Source organism: Haemaphysalis longicornis, unplaced genomic scaffold, assembly GCF_048455015.1.
Source record: "Haemaphysalis longicornis isolate Haplotype H1 unplaced genomic scaffold, Haemaphysalis longicornis Haplotype H1 scaffold_1, whole genome shotgun sequence".
NCBI lineage: Eukaryota > Metazoa > Arthropoda > Arachnida > Ixodida > Ixodidae > Haemaphysalis > Haemaphysalis longicornis.
The window spans coordinates 150,914,451-150,930,610 of NW_027526203.1; the positions used below are offsets into that span (position 1 = coordinate 150,914,451).

Here is a 16,160-nt window from a genome sequence, read left to right on the forward strand (position 1 = left end):
GGCACACGTGCAATGTAAGAGACGTTATGTTGCTGGACACCGTGGCTTCTCTCATAACGAACGCTGTTTTCCCTGCTTGTAATCTCAGCAGTAATGGGGCGATATAGACCTCTTACTGCTGCACGTTTTGCCGCCTGCAGGGAGTGGTAACCAGTGCCGCGAACTCAGCACGGCGCCTGGAAAGCTCCGAGAGTTCTCGCTTCCTTCAGCACTTAGCGGAAGCACGGGGCAGCCTCACCGTGATCCGAACTTTCCGAGCTGAGCAACGGTTCTGCAGGCACTGTTACCGGCTAATGGATGCGGCGGCACGCGCGCTTCTCGGGTTCGTGGACTGTGTACGGACCATGCGCTTCGCCGGTGGATTGTGTGGCTTGATAGTTACTCTCCCCACCATGGCATTCGCCTTGTATCGCTCAGAGCATGCCACCGACGTCGTGGGCAACGCCAGCAGCGTGGGACTTGCCCTCAGCACATCCATGGGCGTGAGCTGATTCACTGTCTAAATCGCTACGGTGCAGCGTGCATTGTTTTCTACCTGTTAGGTGTGTTTTTCGCGATTTTTAGTCATCTTTGAATAGACAGCTAGCGAAAAAGTAAACGCTACGACCACGTCTCTCCTCTTATATTGGGAACTCCGCAAATACAAGGAACAACTCTAAAATGTCGACGCCATTCATGAGTAATTCTAATATGTCGACGCCATTCATGGGTAATTAGCAGTCAACTGCTAATATGCCGACGCCATTCATGAGTGTTTCCCAACCGTAAAAATCACGGTTAGAAGTGCGTTGCGTATTATCAAATTATGGCGTTAAAACCAACATGCTAATCCTGAAAACAGGCGCGCAAAGACGTTGACCAAGCAAAGAAATACACAAGACGACGCGCTTTTCTTTTCTTTGTCAACGTCTTTCCGCGCCTGTGTTCAAGATGAATCAATACCAACTCGCCCAACTTTCCATCCTGTTAAACTCAACATGCTAATGGTATTTACTAGGCTGGAAACAGAAATGAATGCGCAAATTCAAGCTATCCGCGAAAAGGGGCCCCCTGACTGTAGTTTTTTTATGGTAGTCCTGTGGCAGCATTCAGCAGACATGAATGTCTTGATGTGGGCGTGCTGCGAGGTGATAGGCCTCAGTACAAAGCCTTTGTAATCTCATCTGTAGTTAGCCCTCAGACAAGTTTACCTGAATGAATGTTGCGGATAAATCAAGGGCGCTACGGACGTGAGCTGGCACAATCTATTTGAAGCCTCTGTTAGACATAAATGAGGGACTCCTGCAGCGTGCGCAGGAATATTAGACTTGCACTAATACCGGCTGTCATTCGTGTACAGCGCACCCGAACGAGGTGACTGAAAACAAGGGTTTGAGCAAGCGGTATCACTGATGCTGGTATATCGTTGGCATTGGAGCATCAATTCACCAAATTGTATAATCCACACTAAAGCTACCTAACATGTTATTCTTAGCTAACGAGGCTAAAACTAACATGCCGCCGACATTAGGTCACTTCAAGGACAGTATCTCTGATCAGCAGGACATCATCAGAAAAGCTTCGTACGTACACTTGAAGACAATCGTGCGGTTTAGATTCCCCACGATGAACGCAGTTGACCAATCCGACTAATGTTAAAGTATAAAGGTGCGCTGCCTGACACGAAAACGTGCGACGAACAGGGGGAAAATACACAGGAAGATACCAGGTGAGGCGCGGACAGACAGACGAGGTGAATCTATTCCTGTGTATTTTTCCCCGTGTTCGCCGTACGTTTTCGTGTCAGGCAGCGCACCTCTACACTTTAAGATGTTGTACCACCACTAACGAGCCCACTCCCGAATTTTGCTGACCAATCTGGGCAGTCAACAATAAAGTTGCGGCGAATGACGACGTTAAGCTACCATTTGGCTGAAAAGTTCAATGGGCGCTGTGGCATCATGCAACACAAGCACGACGTTCTGCATTGCGCAGTGTCACAGCGAAGATCACAATTTTTAGTGTGTTTGTTAATGACAGCGCCTCAGCTGTCATTAACCGAATTTGGTTGGCTGCCGCATGAATTGGCCGCTTCATTGAAGATGAACCACGGGATTGTCTTAAAGTGTAGCCAGTTCTGACTTTAAGAAAATGTCATACTTGAAAAGCTTACTGATGACTGTGCTTCTTACATGAAAAGAAAGTGCAAATTTGTGCATAATTGAAGGCGGAAAAAGGCAAGCACATTTTTCTGCATAAGGGCACCATAAATGCAAGGATTGTTGTTTTGATGAGGAATCTTTTAGCAAATGTACTAATGAAGAGTTTTGCGACGTTAGTCTTTCCTCTAGTTTACATTAAATGTCGACAACCATGCGTGTATTCAATGTATCTTTTCATTTTGAGATCTGTTGAATGAGTTACATGACCAGGTCAGCCTGACTTAAAATATGGGTAGCATGTCCATGCGTAAACACAACGGCAAACCCCAGCCCAGTTTTAGAAATGTTACACCGAGAACGAGAAGACTAAAGAAAAGACAATGTTTTTCTTATGACGAAGGCTTGTCCCAAGACGAAACGCCAATAAAGTTTGATGCGTCTATTCGCTCTACGGTATATATATATATATATATATACACAGAATAAGGGTTGGCAGTCAAGAAAACCCCGGAAAGCAAGGGGGGGGGGGGGGAATGCGGTAGGTCATAGAAACAGATGACGAATTTTTTGAGTGAGAAAGAAAGTGGTAAAAAATGCCCGCCGTGTGGGATCCTAACTCATCCGAACGCATTCCCCCCCCCCCCCCTTGCTTTCCGAGGTTTTCTTGACTGCCAACATATATAGCGAATCAGAATAGGAAATGAGGGGCTCGTTGAAATAAGACAGAAATAAGGGTTGGCAGTCAAGAAAACCTCGGAAAGCAAAGGGGAGGATGTGGTAGGTCATTGAAACGGATAAAGAACTTGGAAAGACAGAAAGAAAGTGGAGAAAAAAACCCGCCCGAATCTTCCCACGCGGGGAACTCGAGTAAATGCGTCGCAGAGTGGTGGGGATACCGCGTGAATGTTGCGTAATTGGGTATGGTTTGGGAATGCTTAATTGTTATTTCGCCTTTATTATTCTTATTTATTGAATGAAGGAAAAGCGAAGGCAATGAGTGTAAAGTTAAAGTCTGTCTTTGTTGCTTGGTGCCGTCAAGCAAAGTGTCAAGTCAAGCTAAAGCCAAGCAAAGACGCCCTTGACTGAATTCCGAACGCGCGCTCCGCCGCTTATATACACACCGCCCGCGTTCGAGGGAGAGGAGTACGGGGGAGAGACGCGTATGCGCACACTTCCGTACACAAGCGCGCGAACTTTCCACGCACCCACCACGCCGTTATCACGCGTACACGCCCTGCCGCCGTTACTGTCGAGCGCGACGCAGCGCACGGGTAGCTACGACGAATGCGCCCACAGACGCGCTCCCCCGCACCGCCGCAGCTATTGTTGAGAGCGACGGAGCGCACGGGGTACACGCGCTCCTCCCGCACCGCCGCACCTGTTGTTGAGAGCGAGGAGGGTACGGGGGAGAGACGCGCACCTGCGCCTCGACGCGACGCGCATGCGCAGTGAGCGTGTGGACGGCGCCGACAACATCGACGAATGACATCGTGAGCCTAAGAAATGCTCCGCATTTAAAAATGCCCGCCGGGTGGGATCCGAACCCACGACCTCCAGAATACAGGTCTGGTGCGATGACCACTACGCTACCGGAGGGGCTACTTTCCCCTACACTTTCTGGGGTATTCATGTTAAGGTATTTTGTTTCCTGTGCTTGGGGGGGGGGGGGGGGGTAGCCAGCGCCACGCGGACTAGTCGGGGTAAAGGTACAGTGGCTAGAATAGGAAAGTGTGATTAGCGGCATGCAGCGCCTACGATGCGCTTTGAAGCCGCCGATAGGGATGCGCTTTGACGCCGCCGATAGTAGCGCAATGCCTTAACCACTGAGCCACCGCGGAGTGTTTCCCACCGTACTGATGCTTGAACTAAAATTAGTTCACCCAACTAAAACAGGGGCAAAGGATTAACGCCAGTCTGTCAGAAATCAAGGAAGGCATTGATTACGAGCAGAAACAAAGTAACTTGGAAACGTGGACCACGAGTGCAATAAAATGGATAACCAGAGATGGATCTAGGAAAACGGGAAGCCAAATAACTTGATGCAGGAATGAAATAACAACATTTGAAGACAAAGAATGGACTCCGGCAGCGCAGGATAATAGCGGTTAAGGTCAATGGGAGAAGCCTTCGTCTTGCAGTCCTAAATAAGATGTTGATGATGATGACACTGAATATGCCCTAAAAATTTTGTCTTCATAACGTTCTTCAAGAAATCAGAAACCACCCTCGTTGCACCGAGAGAGGGGCTGGGAAAACAAAATTTGGTCGGGCCATCGTATGGAAGACAGGCTACCCCTCTGAAAAGAAACGACTGCGCGCCAGGACAGACATGTCACCGATCCAGCGAATCTGCATAACTCTCCTCTATCAAAAACATGGGTCTAAACCTACACAAAAACAGGCGATATGGCAGGACTAAGTTCATTTCAGGAAAGTTCCAATATTATGAGACCCGAATATACACCGACTCCGCATCTACGAAGGTACTACAAGGCAGCAATTATCGTAATTGACTACTTAGACCTTCTACGTACATGGCCGTTCTACGTACAGGAACAAAGAAACGGAATTCAGAGACATCTTCTTAGCGATGCGACAAGCGAATGTATCGAATAGAAGCTTAAACATCATTACAGACTCTCAAAAGGCATTGGAGAGTTTTCTGCATGCAGAATATACCCAAACGCTCGTGTGGGATACTCCCTTCCACAAGTCAGAAAGTTAACATCCTGGACACCGGGACACAAGGTCCTGGAAGAGAACTACGCACGGACCAAGAGGCACGTGAACCCACATACCGTGCTCCTTGCGACCACGACTACCGCACTTCCCTCCACGAAAAACGCCAAGAACGTCTCCTTATCCTACGTCTAGGAACACGATTTTTCCACTTGCTTCAAGAGGGTCTCAATGCCGAAGAATCGGAAACTCTGCGGAGGATAAACCAACAGAAATATCTACAAATCAATGTGGTTTGCAGGTGTTCGGCGGGAACATCACGCATTAACTGAAAACTTTGCTAAAATCGAGATACATTGGCCGCAGTTAGCACAGGACCGGGATAATTGGAGAATAATGGGAGGAGCCTTTGCCCTGCAGTGGGCGTAGATATGCTGGTGATGATGATGATGATTATGATAATGATGAAAATCGGAGAAACATCCACCCTCTTCCACGCAACCTTGCCATGTTGAAGGGTGTGCTCTCAAACTTTTATATTCCACTACTGTCCACTTCTATCAAGACGTAAGAGGCATCTAGCTTTTGGCACTTCGGTACCTCACAATCAGCGCGAACTGATGAGAAGGCAAGGGAAGGAGATGCTGCATACGGCGCCTTAGACTTCAGGCTCCACCCTTGTGCTCCCTATAATCGCTTTAGCCCCTTTTCCAAAACTCCAACTATTTCCTCTGTAGTAGAGATCTTCTCTCTCTCTCCCGCCCTCCCTCCCCTTTTTCTCCTCCTCTCCCTCCCTCCCTCTTTCCCTCTCCTCCCCTCTACCTCCCCATCTCTCTCTCTTTTCGCGATAAGCTAGAAGGTAGAGTGCGGCATACACATCACCTCACAAACCCTCTGAGACACGGACACCCTCTGGCTCAAACTGAAAGCCGCAATCTTTCACGGTCACATCTCAAGCCACACAAGCTCAGAGGGCCTTTGTCTATCCCGGCCACGGCGAATAAAAACCCCCGAAGCTAGTCGTTCTCTCTTCTCTGTTCTTCAGTGCTCGTGAAGCATAGATCGCAAATACAGAAACTGCGTTAGAAAAGGCTCCCGGGGAGCCGAAGTAACGCTATCGCGCCTTACATCTTAAGACCAAACGTAGATGTCCCCTCAACTTTATTGTTACTTGCTATATTGTGGAGTAATGTTTCCTATATGCCTGCATGTATTCACACGCGGGACATGAGAGCATCTGAATGACTGTTTCATCTTTACCACCGAGACAGTGCCTGAAAAGCTGACCGAATCAAACTTCCTTTCAAAGCACTCCCTGATATTTTGCGGACAATGTCAGCCACGTTTAATTAATATGACAAATTCGGACGTCTCTCGTCGCATATTTCGATCTTTCCACTGTTATTTAACATCGCCATGAAGGACCTCCCACCGAAATTGCAGTCAATTCCCCACATTAAACACGCACTATATGCGGATGACCTTACCGTCTGGACGCCGACTGGCTCCATTGGAGAGCAGCAAGACGCCTTGCAGCAATCGATTACTGTTACCTTTCACTACCTCCAGACACGAGGCCTCCAGTGCGCACCCGAAAAATCGGCTTTGCTAACGCTCCACTCCCAGCCTTCTCACAAATCTGCTCGAGGTATACCTGAACCTCAATTGGCCATTGCAGCGCAGCCAGTTCCCAACGTCCCGCAGCTGCGGGTGTTGGGTCTCACAATACCCAAAAACGGCTCTGGACTGCACACAATTTCCCCTCTGTATAAAACCCTGTCGCAACTGATGCACCTTCTGCAACGCATCTCCCACCGCCGTCGAGGCCTTAAAGAGCACGATACCCTACAGATAGTGCAAGCTTTACTTATTAGCCGCATTACCTACGGAACCCCGTACCTCGCTCTGAAAACAACAGAAAAGGCTCGGCTCAACACTATGATTCGCCAAGCGTACAAAACTGCGCTTGGCCTACCCACTGCTACTGCGACCCACAAACTACTCGCCTTGGGAGTTCACAACACGTGGGAAGAGCTGCAAGAAGCCCGTCATTTAGCTACGGCGCCTGGAATTGACTCCCACTGGTCGACAGGTCCTTACAGCATTAGGACTCCGTCCGATACCCCCGAGGGAACAAAAACAACGCATTCCTCTGGCCCTGCGAGATGGCATCCGGGTGGCCCCAATTCCTCGCAATATGCACGCCAACTACCACCTTGGCCGCCGGGCTGCCCGTGCTCGAGCCCTGACTGCGCGATACGGCGAAGACCCCAGCGCCCTATATACAGATGCTACCCCCTACCCTGGGCGCGCCGGCCACGTAGCCTGCGTAGTTACTCATACTGGCCAATGCGTCACTGCCCCCACTACTACCACAAGCTCAATCGATGTCGCCGAAGAAATAGCCATTGCCCTGGCCGCCATTTCCCACCCTGACCAAGTAACCATCCTCACCGATTCGCAGACAGCCTGCCGAAATTACCAAATTGGCCGAATTTCTTCATCAGCACTTCACATCCTCAAAAACTGCTCAACGACCCCTGACATCCGCATCGTCTGGGCTCCTGGACACGCCGCCATCCCCGGCAATGACGCGGCTCACGCCGCGGCTCGCGATATGATACACCGAGCCATTGCCGACGGTGGCCAATGTTTACCCCCTCACGATCAACCCCACCCACTCAGTGGCTACACGGAGATTCTCGCGCATTACCGGCAAACTCGCCGTCGTCTCCCACCACCACACTGGCGCCTCTCCAGAGAGGACGCTACAACTTGGCGGCGGCTACAAACGAATACCTATCCACATCCCACCCGCCTCCACCTCATCTTCCCCACCCAACACTCTTCCCTCTGTGCTCACTGTCCCCGGCTTGGCACCTCTCTCTCTCTCTCTCTCTCTCTCTCTCTCTCTCTCTCTCTCTCTCTCTCTCTCTCTCTCTCTCTCTCTCTCTCTCTCAATATGTCTATAAAAGACCATTTCCACCGAAAACTATACAAAACTACTGACGGATTGATAGCCTTCTCGCAAGCGCAGTTCCCATTGTAACACTCTATTGCGCGCTTGGAAACAACTATTTGATGTTGTAATCTGCTTCAGCAAAAAACTAACGCACACTTCATTGCCCTCTTTCAGATTCCGCTGCTGATTATGACTGCTGCTGTTGGCCTCTTCCCCTTTGCCTACTCATTCATCTCTTTCGAGCGCTGCCTCGAGTACACACGCTTGCCTTCAGAGGTGAGTTGGCTGACAGAAGCTCCCCCTACCCACACAACACCTGTAATAAGCCGTCTGTGTACAGTCGTCTAGAAGTGAAATGTAGTATCGAATCGTGAGAGGTTTGGTTCTAGCAACATGGGGAAACCAGTGCCGTACTCACAAACACGCACCTGCAGACTACATTCCAAAAGAAGGAGCATTGGAATGTCAGTCCCTGGTGGCGGCGTTTTGCCTTTCACTGAAAGCCGACTTGCGTTTTTCTGTTACTACCGCAATTTTAGCAGCAGTCTTTTTTCAGGCCATGATTGAAGGAAAAAGGTCGGACCCTTCAAAAATTTCCAACTACTAAAAGTGTTTACAGTCGGCACTAACAATTACTAGTTTTTCTCACGTGTGTCCTAAAAGAAACCGGTGCAGCTTGCACCAGTGGTGCAAGGCTGGACAAACAGCACAGCTGGCGGCCCCTCTTCCTTCGTCAGAGACCCGCCTGTTGCACCTCACGTGGATTTCGCACCTTGCCGCGGAAGGTTCTACATGACTGGCAGGCTAGGATCGTTTTGTCCGCACCTTCAAATCTCTCCCAAAGTGGGCGGCATTAGTACGCGCTCGAAGCAGCGGCAACCGGCTCCGCGAACTCGGCCTGTGTAGCATGAACTCGGCGTCTATGCTCCCCGCTTCAGGAATGAACGCACGTGAACTAGCGACTAGAAGAGCACGCGAGACATCACACCGCGAACGCTGGGCAGAGTGTTATCGAAGGTCGAGCTGGCCGACGCTGGGCGCTCCTCCCGAGGCGCACGCTCACGTGCGCTCGGTGTTTTTTCTTGGTATTTGATTCGGGTAATGCTATACGGCCGAACTGTGCACTTGAAGAGCTTTGGTGCTAAAAAATCATGTCCAATCCACGCAATGAAGGTGGTTGGGCTGCGAAGTTAGAAATGACACCTACAACGATTACCCATGCGACGTCACTTGAATTCACACTCGTGACACTATAAAGAGTTAAACCAGAGACTCTTGCAGCCGTTACCTGGGTTTCGCGGGGGTGCCGTCCGCGTAACTGAGTGACCGACCGTAGCACCGACGGCGGAAAGAAAGCGAAGAGGAGCGTCTGGTGAAGTGTGAGGAGGAGGGCGGCGCACGCGGCTATGGTGTCATCTCTCTCACTGCCTCCCCTCACTTTTGTTTAAGTGCCCTCCCGCACCGCACCCCCACCCCCCCGCCTCCCGAGACGCTGTTCCGTTCGCCGCTAATCCAAATCACGTGGACGCCGATATCATACATTATGCGGTTTGCACTTCATACGAGGGCATTTAATGAGGGAAGGTAGTATATCCGCCGCTGTGCTCGATGACTACACCGTCTGTCTGCCCGTCTACTCGCGTGGTCGTAGCGTAGTCGGTAAGACGACGGGCTGTCGTTCCGTTTCTTTATTCGGGTCCATGTTCAATTCGTGGCGGGTACCAGTAATTTCTTTCATTCAGCCTGGCGTTCTCTGCTGATGCGGACACGTAAATTCCCTTTGCTGGTAGAGGTATGCTTCTTCGTAGTAAAAGTTCGAGATGGCATCTTCGTTTGGGCCTTAAGATGTACGACGCGACAGCGCTACCTCGACGCCGACTGAGTGTTCAAAACGGACTTCCTACACTCACGATTTATGCGTTACAAACACTGGAGATCACTGGAGAAAGAGAGACTAGCCGCAACCGTTTTGGATCGCCGTGGCAGAGAAAAGAAAGGCATCTGCCTCTGTGCGGATTAAAAAAGCTGCGAAAGGTGGCGCTGTGCCTTCGGGATGTTGGTGGATTTGAGCAAGAAAGCGGCATTGACAGTGTTTCAAAGTAGTACTTATTTTCTAATGTCATGGCTGGACTGAATGTTTCAATTTTTGCTGTGAAAGAAAGCGAACAATTTTGTTGAATAAAAAATATGGCGAGTTCGTGAATAGGGGTAAACAGGTGGTAGAGAGCTCAAGGGAGCTACCTGAAGTCCAGTGCCCTAGATAAAGCGGCTCCTGTCTATATCCTGCGAATCAGCTCGCGCTTATCTTTGAGATAACGAGGTGGTCGAAACTGCCTCTTATATCTTGATACAAGAAAAATATTTAAGGTTTGAGTTGTTCTCACCTAAGCATACCCTGACATGGCCAGGTTACGTAGAAGAGGGTGCATATTTACTCGCATCTAGCACGGTTTTAATTTGACGTGTAATGTTCCCCATTCAAAACATCATCGCCCACGTAGATTTGTTTTTATATGCGTTTCTTTATCCTGCGCAAAGTTTTCCATTTTTAGGCATTGAGACCCCCTTGTCACAGAGGAGGTTATTGTTTCTAGGCACAGGAACAGAAGATGTCCTGTATATTTTTTATGGTACGACAGTGTGGTAGTCGTGATCACAATGAGCACGGTATGTGAGTTCACGCGCTTCTTTTTCGGCTGCCTCCTTCCCTTCCATACCTCCGTGTCTGGATGTCCAGGTGTTGGGAATTTTCATCGTTGTGGAGGACAGTTTTTGCGTATTCCGCCTGCGGCCAACAGTACATGGGCCTTTTGGGAGTCCATTATTTATTTATTTATTTATTTATTTATTTATTTATTTATTTATTTATTTATTTATTTATTATACTGTTAGCCCGTGAGGGCCGATACAGAGTGGAAAAAAATAAACAACGCTGGCATATGCAACTGACAAATAAGTAACGCTTCAAAAACAGACTCTTCGAAAACACATACATTGCAGAAAAAAAACCACACATCGACATTTGGAAACACATAGGACTTCACGCTCGAAACATTGTTCACCAATACTCATAATATCAAATATAGTTCCGCCCGTTACCCGGAGACACAGTACTGCCAACGTGCGAGACAACAAAAAAAATGGTTGCGGCTTAGTTCAGCTAACCTTGGCTATGCAAAGCAAAAGCTTGGCTTAGTCTCGTTTCGCTTGGTTAACCTTTCAATTAGCTGTATTGCCGACCACTTTCCAAAGCCGTTCGGTCCCGTGCAATGCTCATAGAAGGAGGCCGGGCGGACGCGCCGTTCCTCTTCGCCGGGCGCGAGACGAGTCACGTAGCCCGAGACGACCGAGCGGTGCATGCGTGGGAGCCTGGGGGGAGGGGGGGGGGGGGGGGGGGAGGGTCGGCTGCCGATCAGCTGATCGGCCGCAGCGGCGCCGGCACCCGCCAATCATGCTGCGCAGAACGACTGAAAACACGGCCTTGTGCGCAGCGCCGACAGCCGGCCCATCGAATTACGCAATGCGCTTCGAGGGTTGTGTCGCCGGGATGTGTTTCCGGTCAAAAGGTTAACTCGTGCATCCTCCGCGAAACCGCTGGACGAAAGTAATAAAGCTGTGCTTTAAAAACTTCAAGGTACTTATCAATAGTCACACGATTAGAAGCATCCGTAAGCAGAGACCTCACCTAATTTTCAAGATTCACAGACAGGTTTCAAAACAACTCGAGGCTCGCACTTACAATGAGAAGGAAAGTACAGTAAAACTCCGTCCGTTCTGGGGAGCACAGGGCTGGAAGGTGAACTTTAACACTTTTAAGCTTCGATTGAAAAATGGTTTAACAAAGATTTTTCAAATCAATTTAGGGTTCCTGCATTTACGATTTCCTGTGGCAAAAAGTTACATACTTCTATTGTTTAGGAAGTAAAGAGTATTTGAAAGCAATTATACGTGCCATTATCGGCATAAATTAACCTTGATGACTACTTCTTACTATTCGCGAGGACCGCGGCTTCAAGTACAACTATGAGCTAAAACTAAAGTACTTATGGGGCATTAAATAAAGAAACTTAAGTCGTGCCACTCTACGTCGCTTGGAAAGAGGAGGGAGTTTGAGCTTTTGCAGCATTTCTGTAACAGACACTGATGATCGGCAGTTAGACATAATAATCCTTGCTGCTCTTCTTTGGGTCCTTTCTAGCTGATCAACTTGGTATTTTGAGACGGGTCCCATACTATGCTGCCGTACTCTAACCCAGGCCGTACAAGGGATGTATATGCCGTTAACTTAGCTTTCGTGGAAACGAGTTTAAGTTTTCTTGTTAACAACCATAATTTTCTTTCTGCGGAAGAGCATAATTACTTATGGGGAACTTCCAATTTACATATTCGGCCATGGTGACGCCTAGATATTTGAAGTCGGTAACTCGCTTTAAAAGTTTTCCATTGAGCTCGTGATCAAACGAAACGGTATACTTAGTTTTACTTGTTATTCTTGCGAAAACTGTTTTATCGAGGTTAATTTTATTTGTCATTTCGCCCACCAATCAGGAATTCCTTCCAAAGCTCTGTTCAATGTGACCTGGTCATTCTAGCTTGATATTTTAAGATAAATTAAACAGTCATCTGAGGAGAGGCGAACGGTGAGTGAGGTGTCAATGCCTTCTACAATATCATTAATGAAACAGAAATACCACGGGACCTAGCATTGACCCCTGGGGAACCCCGGACGTTGCCTGTAGAATTGCGGATTTCGCCCCTTTTATCTCAACTCATTGCGATCTACTCGTAAGATCGGATGTCATTCAATTAATAAGTCCTTCATTCACTCTTAAAAGGTTAAGTTTAACAAGAAGCTCAGCATGCGGTATGAGATCAAAAGCCTTAGATAAGTCTAGGCAAACTGCATCCACTTGGCCTGATTCGTTTAAAACCTTGGCTAAATCATGAATAGCCTGAACAAGCTCGGTTGTAGTTTGAAATTAACGTTGGAGGTCATGTTGATTGGGAAAAAAATTTATCTGAGCTTTCCAGGTAAGTGAAGAGTTGTTTGGCTAGGATATGTTCGAATATCTTACAACTAGTGCAAGTAATTGAAATGGGCCTGTAATTTTCTATATTGAACCTACTCCCGCTTTTGTGTACCGGTAGAACTGTAGCTATGAACCAGTCAGGATGCAACTTCTGTTGCTTCAGTGATGCGCCGAATATAATTAGAAAATATTTTGAAACCCATTGCGCATTACGCTTTAAAGATTCATTCGGAATACCATCCGGGCCAGGAGACTTTTTGGTGTGTATGTCTATAATAGCGACAATATTGCTTGCTCGGACAGAACAACACTCGACATATTGGATTGTAGACAACCATTCAGCTCTGAGCCAGTTCTCACGGATGATTCCGCAAGACGATCAAAGACTGAGTGGAAGTATTCGTTAAATTTTTGGACTAATTCATTCCCATCGGTGATGATGCGTCCATTAGACAGTTTTAGCATAGCGTTACCGTGTTTACGTTACCGTTTACCGTGTCTGCGGGAGTCGACTGCGCTTGCGCGGGAGTAGCCGTGAACGGTGACTTACCGGCACAGGCATTACCCTCACCAGCGGGCTTCATGAGCAGACGAAGTGTACCGTCGCGTATTGATTACAGTGTCATGAATGTTGGGCCGGACCGCGTGCAGAGCAATGAGCAAGTTTAGTGCGATCGGCGCTTTATGCTTGGTACAGCCGATAAAAGTATTCTTACTTGATGCTACCTATTACGTGTTTCTTGTTAAATAATGCTCAGGAAACCGACAAACGACCATTTTGCTCCGATGGGCGAGCGAAATGGCCGTCCCTACTCGGGCTAAGCTTTGCCCGCCTCAAATAGTTCGGATACGTTTCTGAGCTCGCAAAGTGTTTTTAGGCCTCCAAAATTGTCACGGGCAAGGTTATTGAGTAATAACTACGACATATTTTACTCATTTCTTGCCTAAATATTTAACGCGGGGGCAAATTCTATTTTACCTTGATTCTAACTCTACTGAGTAGATGGCGCCACAAATACGTCTTTTTTTAAAGCTCTACAGGTGATGGCTAGAGTATTCTCAAAACAACTGCAGTTAGTGTGAATACTTCACCCGAAAAGTGAAATATTCAAGTTATTTTAAAAGAATGCAAATAGGTATGAGCAACGAAATTATGCGTGATTTGCTTTCCGACTAATTCATCAGATGTCTCTACCTGCGCCACGCCGGCCGGAATACGTAAAACGCAAACGGAGGGCTAAAACGTATCCTACCGTTTTCAGCGGTAAACGGAAACTCCGGCTTCAGGTAACAAGGTAAACGGTAACGCAAACACGGTAACGATATGCTAAAACTGCCTATTAACTATAACAGACTGGACATTCTCCTGTGATGGGGAAATGTGTCGCCAAAAGCGCTGAGGGGAGTAGCCCATGAATTGTGTAAGTGTTTCTGAAAAGTATCTTTCCTTCGAAATTTTTAATTTATGCTTAAGAGTAAGCGAAAGATCCCTAACTTCCGATTTATTTCTGTCCTTTTTCTTTCTCTTGCGCTTTATGTTCCGTTTTAAATGAATAATTACTCGATTTATGCAGGAGTTATGCTCCTAAACTGTTTTTACTCGAAAAGGAACAAAATTTTCCAAGCAATAGTTTATTATTTCTGTAAAGCGGCTCCACAACACATCAACATCAATCTCCCTATCGAGTGAATACAATGACATCTCTAAGTAATCATGGATACTGACATCATCAGCCACTGAGAAGTTTCTGTAGGTAAACGTTTGTCGTTTTTGACCCTAGCTGACAACTCGTTTCTTTGCAAACCAATACACGTTTGTGATCTGAGAGACCATCATTAATTTCAACATCAGTTGCAGGCAATCGACCATCCAGAAACACAAGATGAAGTACTGATTCCGATGTAGTACCAACCCTAGTCGCGCAACGGACACACTGTGTAAGGTCATGTGTGAATGCTATTTCAAACAAAATTTTCCTATTTTTAACGTCAGAAGAGCTGATTAAAATTTTATCCCATTCTATACCGGGCAAGTTGAAATCGCCGGCTATAAAAAGTCGAGTATACCGGATATACTAGTACACAGAAAGTCTTGGATTGATTTCAAGAGCGACACTGGAGCGTTGGGTCGCCTGGAAACAGCTGCAGTGACACAGGGTACTCCTCACAGTACTGTTGAATACAATATACTTTTTTATTCACTCCTAAATAGTCCAGGGCTATTTTTCATCGGTACAAGCTTTACTTTTTCATTAAAATAATAGCAACGCCCCCTCCTCGCGTATCGCGGTCTTTTCGTATCATACGATAGACCGGGGGTATTATTTTGCAGTCCTGATTTTCCGTAATAATTATATCTAATCATGTTTGTGCTTCCATTCGACACAGTTTCCCACCAGTTGGGTTGCCAAGAGGATGGGTCGAAGTTGCGCTTCTTCTGTTACTGTGTGTGTGAAGGTCATGTCATCGCTAAGATTGCCAGGGTAGTCCACTACGGTAGTTGATGCGTTGGTGTATACCCTGTTTTCGTGGTTTTGGACCTTTCCTCGAAGGAGTTTTATCCTTGTTTCTTCTCTCTCCTTGTGTTTGTTTGGTCCCCTGTCTTTCGGTGAGGGAAGTTTTTTATGGGGTGTCGCTGGATCGGCGACATGTACAGCCTCCCAAATTTTTAATTATATAGCAGGAGCGACGACCGACCGGCATGTCAGCGCCTTATCACGGTGTTCAGCAGCGTATGGGCGAGGGTACGCGCACGCGCATAGGGTTATTTGCTCTATGAGTGTCGTCTGCTACGCTGTTTCCTTGTGAGTGGTACACCCCCTGCCACTGCATCTGAATGACTTTGTGCCCCACGCTGCTTAAGTACCTTTGGCGGTAGCGGAACGGCCTTGCAAGATAAGAAAAACAGGGGGTGTCTTGCCATGAGAAGAACTGCGGTGCAGACGATGCTGCCACAACAGGTAGTTCTATGCGCGTGCGCGTACCCTCGCCTATTTTGCCGGTGGACACCGTAATAAGGCGCTGACATGCCGATTGGTCGCCGCTCCCGCTATATTATTAAAAATTTGAGAGGCTGTACATTATTATCGTATCCTGCCGGTTCTTTCGCTGAGGTACTGCTGGTTATTCCCCATACGAGGGTTCGTCCTGAATTTATTTTTTTCACCCACTCCCTTGGTGCTAGGAGAGTTGCTTCTCTGACTTCTTCAAAAGTGTTACAAAGACCCATGTCTCAGGACCTGCTTGATAACCATGAAAATTGGGAAGTTGAGAGCTGTCTTATGTTCAATAATACTGTTTATTTTGTTTTGTTTCGGTGTGGGTAAGTTTGTGGCACGGCAGGCCGTA

At 47.6% G+C, this 16,160-nt stretch overlaps 1 protein-coding gene across 1 annotated transcript in view; it reads left to right on the forward strand.

Moving 5' to 3' along the window:
- Positions 1–16,160, forward strand: part of LOC144166604 (ATP-binding cassette sub-family C member 4-like) — a 216,827-nt gene that overhangs the window by 159,282 nt on the left and 41,385 nt on the right. The window contains exons 21-22 of the mRNA XM_077696121.1: positions 141–482; positions 7,957–8,058. Coding sequence (XP_077552247.1) covers positions 141–482; positions 7,957–8,058 — 444 coding nt within the window. The remainder of the gene's footprint in view (positions 1–140; positions 483–7,956; positions 8,059–16,160) is intronic.